General features: G+C 36.0%; 2 protein-coding genes across 2 annotated transcripts in view; one reads left to right on the top strand and one right to left on the bottom strand.

The window, feature by feature from the left end:
- Positions 1-93: 93 nt before the first annotated feature.
- Positions 94-3,263, top strand: LOC119580704 (transcription factor Sp5-like). The gene is made up of 3 exons (XM_037928802.1): positions 94-1,090; positions 2,050-2,074; positions 3,137-3,263. The coding sequence occupies exons 1-3, from the start codon at positions 94-96 to the stop codon at positions 3,261-3,263; spliced, it is 1,149 nt and encodes a 382-aa protein (XP_037784730.1).
- A 2,212-nt stretch (positions 3,264-5,475) lies between these two features.
- The window catches only part of LOC119580703, a 7,583-nt gene continuing 3,058 nt past the window's right edge, over positions 5,476-10,000 (bottom strand). Inside the window, exons 2-4 of the mRNA XM_037928801.1 lie at positions 9,643-9,786; positions 7,568-7,665; positions 5,476-6,678 (exon numbers count right to left, since the gene is read on the bottom strand). Of these exons, the coding sequence (XP_037784729.1) occupies positions 5,579-6,678; positions 7,568-7,665; positions 9,643-9,786 (1,342 nt within the window). The 3' untranslated portion in view covers positions 5,476-5,578. The remainder of the gene's footprint in view (positions 6,679-7,567; positions 7,666-9,642; positions 9,787-10,000) is intronic.

Here is a 10,000-nt window from a genome sequence, read left to right as displayed (position 1 = left end):
ACCCGCATTCCCAGGACAGGTATATCATTGCTCCCAGGTAAGGTTCATCTCACTCTCCTCTCTCCACCTGCTCCTTGCGGAACCTAAGGCACAATGTATTCTTGTGGCACAGTTGAGGGAACAGCCATGAATTATTACGGCAATCTTCACGCCAGAACTGCAGTCGCTACTTACCATCAGCAGTCTCCCAGCATGAATCTTCCTGGAGCCCGTGGCCATGTTACCAGCGTTTCGCCGCCTAATTTGTACAAAAGCGTTGGTGAGATTCCCTACCTATACCTGCAGCACCACTACGGCGCCCTTGCCAACGCTGTTACACCACCCACGCTCTCCCCTCCGCCCGAGAAACCCATCACGCCCACGAGGGAAGCGCACACAACGCCCTGGTGGAGTTCAACTGCTTATAACACGCCGACTTCTCACGCCACTTATAATTATCCATTCCATCTTTATCAGCAGCACGCTAGTCTCGCTGAACCTTCGGTGGGCCAAGGCAACACAACCCTGAATCTGCATCAAACGAACGCTTTCGCACAGGACATCCTTCACCAACAAGGGCGCATCGCTTCTACTCTCAACAGGTCTGTCGGTTCTCGGCGTTGTCGACGATGCCGCTGTCCCAACTGCCACTACACCTCTCGAAATACTACAGGCGCCAAGAAGAAGAATCACATCTGTCATGTCCCGGGATGTGGCAAGCTCTATGCCAAAACGTCCCACCTGAAGGCACATCTACTTTCACACACCGGAGAGCGGCCTTTCGCGTGTCACTGGATGTACTGCGATAAGGCGTTCACTCGCTCCGATGAACTCCAGCGGCACCTCAGAACGCACACGGGTGAAAAACGTTTCCAGTGTGAACAGTGTGGAAAACGTTTCATGCGATCTGATCACTACAACAAACACGTCAACACTCACAAGAATCGACGCGCCCTTGTCGCTCCTGCTTCTCCAGCCGAAGGCGACGACGTCGATGTTGAGTTCTGTGATGATATTGCTAATGATTATAGCGGGGACTTTCACTCATTCGCATTGCCAGATTCACCCGTATCTGAAGTAGATTTGCAGGAGTCTGATTTGGACGTCGGAAGTGCGATGCATTATTGATTTTCTTTTTACGGAGTGAATATAATCTTTGTAATGCTTTGCCAAGGTGAACCTAAAAGAAACACCCTGTGAACACTGTACAGATTGCAATAAAGTGAAACATTCCGAAAAGTTTGTATTCAGAATCCATTAGTTGCAGAATGAAAACAACGTCAAATATTTAAGTTATTATTAACTAAGACTAGAAATACATACGCAGACGCGCTCTGTATACTTGTATGTAAGTATTTGTATATATATATATATATATATATATATATATTATATATATTATATATATATATATATATATATATATATATATATATATATATATATATATATATATATATATATATATATATATATATATATATATATATATATCATATATATATATAATATATATATATATACATATATATATATATATATATTGTGTGTGTGTGTGTGTGTGTGTTCCACTCACACATTATATATGGTGTGTGTGTACATATACATACGTAGGTATGTATGTATATCTATATATGTATATATTGTGTATATATGAATATATATATATATATATATATATATATATATATATATATGTTATATAATATATATATATATATATATATATATATATATATATGCACATACACACATATGTATTTACATATATGTATTATATACACATGTATATATATACACATGTATATATATACACACATCTATAAAGGTCGCTGATTTTACCATTATTACTGGCTGGGCCCTCCACTAGTACAACCCTCTGCTGATCAGCTCTGTTTTGTTCCTCAGGTTTAACAATTGGTCTTAAAGGAAACACTATTACGATCCAGATTTATTATTCAAATTCATACACACATGATATAAAGAATTAGATGATAAAGATAAAAAATATAAATCAGAAAAATAATTCATGTAATATAAATGAAATGTTTTAATCTTCCCCTATTTCAGTGCACTTTGTGACCAATAATCGCTGGTAATGTTCACACTTTTCCACATATCTCTCACGTAACGTCCGGGTGTTTGTAGCCTCACACCTCACGCCTCACGCCTCACGAGTGCGCTTTCGTACGGGCGCATGTATCTGAGACGTGGCACAGCACTTTTACTCCACACTGGAAGCCCTGTTAATTGTTATAAACCCTTATTTTATCTTCGTTCTTTACTTTATTTTTTCTTCATTGTCAATATCATTTTTTTCACGTTTTATTCCTTACTAATGATGTTTAAAGTGGTTGTTACCCCCATTCAACATATCATTTCATTTGAATGCACACTTCCTTAAATACGTTAGTTTCATGGGGCTTCATTCATACTTCGACTCGCATACTCATTCACTCCTAGCTGTTGCTACGCTTCACTTAGGTTAATTTCCGACATTGTCATTTCTCTTTCACTCCTTACCCTTTCACATATATACATACATTACATTTATATACATACACATACATATGCATACATATGTATATATATATATATATATATATATATATATATATATACATATATATATATATATACATATATATATATATATATATATATATATATATATATATATATATATATATATATATATATATATATATAAACATACATACACACGCATGCATATGTATGTATATAGCTATGTGAATATTTTTTTTCTGGACAAAATCATCACAATAGTCTAATAGTCTAAAATCACCATTACTAACAAAACAAAAGAAAATGCTTGCATCGTTTTATATATTCCTATTAGGGATTCATAAACCATAAAACGTACATTGTTTCTCCGACCTTTTCAAGTGTGACCTGAAATGACCTATTGTGAGAGTCACCGATTCACACCTTGTCGCGAACTCGTTCTTATCGGTCACTCGAATGTTTTATCGATGTCTAACCTGATTCACACGTGTTGGCGTCATTAACAGCTGTAAGTAGGGCTTGTTTCGAAAAATCCGAACAAATGAAACTTCAACACCAGAGAGAGGAGGAAAAGGGAGTAGAAAGAACTAACATGGAATTTTCAGTACATTTCTGTTTCTACCCTCGATAGCTATAACAGACCTTCACTCGTGGAATTAAGTTCAATGCGGATTGTGCGAATGTCAAAGATTTTAAAGTACCGGTTACAATTATTTGAATATTTCAGAAAGCTTGACATTCTGTATGATTCTTTATGAGTCATATATTGTACAGCCCCATGATAGGAAATTAAACGTAAACAAATCACCGACTTTAGCCTCAAATCATTGAGAAATTGGTTCCGGGTCATAAATCAAGTAACAGCGCAGAAGGAACAGGTAATGATGAGGTCATAATCGACTTCAACTTCTTTGTTTCTCGCCGCGCTCCGCCCTCGGCCCCGCCTGCCCTGCGCCCCAACCCGCCCCTGGCCGCTTCTCCCGACCCTCTGCCCCGCCTTCACAAAGGAAAGCGGCTATTACGAAAACGGCGATTTGCTGTAGCAATTTGAATGAATATCGTTTGTAAACTCCTTGTCTTCAAGACATATATATATATATATATATATATATATATATATATATATATATATATATATATATATATATATATATATATATATATATATATATATGCATATATATACACACACACACACACACACACACACACACACACACACACATATATATATATATATATATATATATATATATATATATATATATATATATATATATATATATATATATATATATGTGTGTGTGTGTGTGTGTGTGTGTGTGTGTGTATCTATATCTATCTATCTATCTATCTATCTATCTATCTATCTATCTATCTATCTATCTATGTATATCTATATATATATATATATATATATATATATATATATATATATATATATATATATATATATATATATATACATTTTTTTTCATCCAGTGCTTACTAGAAAAAAATCTGCCAATAATAGTGACAGGAAGCTAATAAGCGACACGCTATAGCCACCAGCATTTCAGGTTCCTAGGATAAGGTGTGCTGATGAGGTTGACGGATGGGCGGCGCACGAATCAACATCCCTTTCCTATTAAGACCGGGTTGTTTCTTGGCTTTTTCCAATCCCACCTTTCTTTGACTATTAAGCTCCCGATTGCGTAATGAGGAGCAGTCCAGGGTGGAACTGAGTGACTGCCTGGGAGGAGAAATCTGATGAGGGTAGGAGAGGGAGAGGGGAGTGTATATATATTCACATATTTTTGTGTATATACATGTATATATGTAACTTATATATACATGTATATATATACATGTATATATGTAACTTATATATACATGTATATATACATGTATATATGTAACTTATATATACATGTATATATACATGTATATATGTAACTTATATATACATGTATATATACATGAAATATACATGATATATATATAATGTATATATACATGTATATATATATATATATATATATATATATATATATATTATATTATATATTATATATATTATATGTATGTGTGTGTGTGTGTGTGTGTGTGTGTGTGTGTGTGTGTGTGTGTGTGTGTGTGTGTGACACGTGCATGCGAGCGTGTAAAACAAAATATCGCATACATTTATTTGGCAAAGAAATGCCATTTAAACACATATCTTAAAACTTTAATAATCACAAAAAACGTATGTGCAAAATTTGGAGAAGTTACTATTAAGTCATTAAATATGTTTTTTTTTATTTACTCACTGACTTAGTCCGTCGCTTTTAAACTCTAATTTGTTGAAGTGAAACTTTGGTCCATCTTTATCTTATATGACGCAGATGAATATTTTAGTAATGAATAACTGTCGCTATATGTAAACCGAATAAGATTAAGAGCATCTGCTAATCTGAGAATCATATAGGTTGACAATAACAAATTCGTGACAATCAACAATTTATCAATAGTAGTTTTCGCTTTTCATGTTTTACCCTTTATTCTCTTTCATGTCTTGTCCATACGTATTTATATGCTGTGTATGGTGTAAACAAGATTTTTAGTTATCATTTATTTGCTACCATGAAAAATCTAGAAATATATCCTTTCATGATCGATACTGGTAAAGGTGTCGTTTCAAGTGCAAAGAATATATAAATGAGCTATACATATTTTGCCGATTTATTTCACAAGATAGATTTTCAAGGCTCACCTAACAGTGGTTCAACATAAAATAATTTAATGGTCGAAATTATGGTTTCATAAAATAAAACTAGCTTATGTTGTATTTGACCTTTTTGCGCCATGTGCACATCAACAATCTGTCTCTGATACGGGAGAGTGATTGTTCATGTTATATAAGTAGTTACGTGTTATGACTGTGCGTTTTCCCAAGGGTAATTTCCCTCTTGGGTATGGAGTTTAGTAATCCTAATTTCAAAAACAAAAATATTTCAATGTGACATTTTATTCATCTCATTTCACAGGGTATATTCATAAGGTTCACCCATAAGTAACTGACAGATGCTACAGGGACATTTTACAAAGGATTATTTCATAGAAACTGGCTGTTGCTGTGTATCTGACCATTCTCCATTACATCTTTAAGCTCTTGAAAATCCGTTTCAGAAACAGGAGAATCTGGCAGAGTTACAGAGAAAAACTCCGTTTCATCAACACAAAGTTCCACATCAACATCGTCTCCTTCGGCAGTAGAAGCAGAAGCAACACGGGCACGTCGGTTCTCGTGTGTCTTGACGTGCTTGTTCAGGTGATCAGAACGCATGAAACGTTTTCCACACTCCTCACACTGGAAACGTTTTTCACCAGTGTGCGTTCGCAGATGGCGCTGAAGTTCGTCGGATCGAGTGAAGGCCTTGTGGCACAAGATCCAGTTGCATACGAAGGGGCGTTCTCCACTATGTGAGAGCAGATGTGCCTTCAAGTGAGAAGTCTTGCCATAGACCTTACCACATCCTGGAACATGGCAGATGTGCTCCCTCTTCTTGGTAGCTGAAGTGTCTCTTGAAGTGTCCTGGCAGTTAGGACAACGGCATCGTCGACAACGCCGAACACTGACCGATGAGTGAGCGGTGAGGAGAGCGGTGGCGATGTTGGTCTGTTGCTGAAGAATAGCATCCTGAGTGACGGCATTAGGAATAGGCTGAGGAACAGCTGGACTCACGTGTGCCACGCCACCCAGTCTGTCGTATTGGTGACGGTGAAAGCGGTAGTTGGAATCAGCATGTAATGGCGGAGTAGCGTATATGGCACTGTTCCACCAGGTGGATGTGTGCGGCTCCTTCGGGGGCGTGACAGGTTTCTCGGCCGGAGGAGAGAGCATAGGCGGTGCAATGCCGTTGGCGTAGGCGTTGTGGTGATGCTGAAGGTACGGGTAGGGAGCACCACTGACACCGTTATAGGTGGGCGTTGACATGTGTCCAAAATGGGCAGGGCGAACGTCGGGCGGCGGTGATAAGGGTAAAGCCTGTTGATGGAAGGAACTGAAGTTGCTTGTGGTGTTGAAAGCGTTGTTGGCACTCATGGCTGACCAGTGAGGAAGCTGAGATTCTGTCAGTGTACCACAGGCAAACATCCTGACAATTCTGATTGTAGTGCTAACGATGAGCAGCGAAAAGTGACGTTGACATTTACCTGTGGAAAGTAATATACGTGGACTGCAAAAGTCGACAACCAATGAGGACGCGAGTTATGACCTCCATCGTAGTTGCCAGCTGTGTTATTTTCACCAGTATTTTATATGCCATTAGCGATACTATTATATATATATATATATATATATATATATATATATATATATATATATAAAATATATATATATATATATATATATATATATATATATATATATATATATATATATATATATATATTATTGTAAAATCGATATTTTATAATATTTTTAAAAAATATACCCTCTATTCCATAAAATACAGATTTCTATTATATCTTATATACACTTTAATTATTTCTTACATATAATTATATTTTAAGATACCTATTTTTCATCTCATCTTGAAAAGCACATTTCTGTTACTTCTTACGATATATATTCATCTTATTTCGTCTGGCGACTGCTTCGTTGAAATTCCTCCGCTCAGTTGAACAATGTTAAAGCGAAAGTAGCCATTTAATGGGATACTGTCATAATCTCTCGACTGAAAGAAATTGGTTCCGGGTCATAAATCACGGCGCAGTCGACGAAGAATGACCGGGTCATGACTACGCCTTAAGGCTCAGCTGATCGCCTTCATGCTCGCCGCACCCGCCCCTCGGCCGGCCTGTCGCCTCCGCCCCCCCCCCCCGCCACTTTTTCGTCCTTTCATCTCCGTGTGTGTCTGTCACTTGTGGAATGATTGCATGGGATAAACATTGCAATAAATGGTTGGCTGTGACTAATTGCAGGGAAGTCTTAAATTTTCTCTGCTTATGCGATTTAATTTGATAAAATCCTCAGATGTTTAACTGATACAAATCTATTCAGATTAGATATAAAAGAAACCTGCCTTTAATCTCCACTCACATTGGACCAGTATGCATGACTGCAGCAACAAGTTCGCGACAAGGTGTGAATTAGTTGGCCAAACATAGAGGTCATGACAGGTCACGCGCTCACGTCCTCTACATGGCGACAAATGATGATTAATGATGCATCATAATTATCCCGACTTGCTTATCATATATATATATATATATATATATATATATATATATATATATATATATATATATATATATATATATATATATATATGTGTGTGTGTGTGTGTGTGTGTGTGTGTGTTGTGTGTGTGTGTGTGTGTGTGTGTGTGTGTGTGTGTGTGTGTGTGTGTTTGTATATGTATATATATATGCATATATATATATATATATATATATATATATATATATATATATATATATATATATATATATATATATATATATATATATATATAGTAGTTGTTGTTGTATTGTGTATGTGTATGATTTGGTGCGGGGGTCTGTTGGACACTGTCGTTCATAATACAATAATCAACAACAACACATCAATAACACAAACAACATAACAACATACACATATATACTACATATATATATATATATATATATATATATATATATATATATATATATATATATATATATATATATATATATATATATATATATATATATATATATATATATATATATATATATATATATATATATATATATATGTATGTATATATATATCAACTAAGGAAAGGACATGAAAACATCCTGTATTGCTTCAGGATGCCATGACTATGACCTCTCTTTTCGTAATTCTCTCTCTCTCTCTCTCACTCTTTAAATGCACATTTAACGAGTTGCTAAATGAGAAGTACATTATTTTCACCGACAGTTACTGACAGAATATATACTTCAAATTAGCAGATTTGCAAATCATGAAAGATGAGTTGTTTACTTAAACATTTAATTGGTGACCTGAAGTGACCTCTCACGAGGGCCACCGATTCGCACCTTGTCGCGAACTCATTGATGTCGGTCACTTAAACGTTTTCCTTGTGCTTGACCTGATGTTCAAGTGTTGTTTTAATTAACATTTTTAATGCTTTTGACCTCAAATGATTAGCAGATGACGTCGGGTCTTCTCAATCTATGAACTAATTAAGCAATGCCTGCAAAAAGTGGCACTAACTCTCAGTCTCAGTCTCAGTCCTACACGTAAACTTATTCCATACACAAAGGACTAGTATATTATAACTTTTTTTTCTGGTTGCTTTATTTTTGTTTACACTTACACTGAATTCTGTTTTACAAGGAAATTGGAATCATGCATTATTACTCGCAATGACAAGATTTAAGTCACCACTGTTGTGTGGAGTTTCTGAACAGCAATGAGTAGGTGCAAATGTTCCACGCATTACGAATCTGAGAAGTATTGACTATAACATAGAAATGCTGTTTGTATAAATTCATAACTGTGTATTTCATTAACGCCAGACTGACACGATGTCATGTCATAGAGAAAATAAATCCGTGAATACTGTGAGCAATTTAGTCATCAAAATAACGTTAAATATAGCATGGACAAAAATCTCTTCTTTTAATTCAGATCAAATCTAATTATCGTCTTCTCTCCCAAAAAGAAACTGCAATGTGAAGAAAAGTTACTTAGTTATATGTGATTTCATGATACTTGAAAAGTTATACAATTTTGGGAACGTGTTTGCTTTCTGTGTCACTGATCAGTTTATCGGTTGTAAGTGTATGTAGCCATTTTGTTATTGTAGCGGCATTAATCTCACTCTGCTTCCTGTTGCCCATATTTTCACACGTTCACAGATAATTATTCTAAGCCTGCCTTGTTTACATAGACACAGGAATGTCAATGTGTACTGTGCATAAATAAGGAGTTACTCAAAGCAATTTGATATTTGAAATGATAATCCTATATGAACTAAATCAATACTATGAATGATTTCACTCATTCTCTGTAAATACGTTTGTTTTTTATCTATGAAATCAAAGAAAATGAATTGTTAGGGGCTTCCCCGTAGACTTACCACACTAAATGTTAATCTTGGTCAGTCACTTCATATTTCGTTGACAAAGTCGCTGCACAAGTACTGAAAGCCACGCTTCATCCGAATATTGTTAATTCTATTGTGATTAAGGGAGAAGCACTGAACTTGTAACTGGAAAATGACCACAACTTCCCGCACTGTCAAGGCATATCTGCCTGTTAACTTGTTTCCTCTATGCCCTCTTTGTCTAAAGCAAAAAGTTTAAAAATAACCACTTCGGCCTCAACTATTGAAAAATTGGCTCTGACATATTAATTACAGAATAATTAGTAAACGACAGGATGAGGTCATAATCAAGTTCAAACTTTTTGTTGCCTCATCACGTCCTCATGGCCCGACCTCCCGCCCATGGCCCCACCTCCCGCCCATGGCCCCACCTCCCGCCCATGGGCCCACCTCCC

This window comes from Penaeus monodon, chromosome 14 (genome assembly GCF_015228065.2).
Source record: "Penaeus monodon isolate SGIC_2016 chromosome 14, NSTDA_Pmon_1, whole genome shotgun sequence".
NCBI lineage: Eukaryota > Metazoa > Arthropoda > Malacostraca > Decapoda > Penaeidae > Penaeus > Penaeus monodon.
Note: the sequence above shows the minus strand (reverse complement) of the source record. Positions and strands in the feature narration are given on the sequence as shown.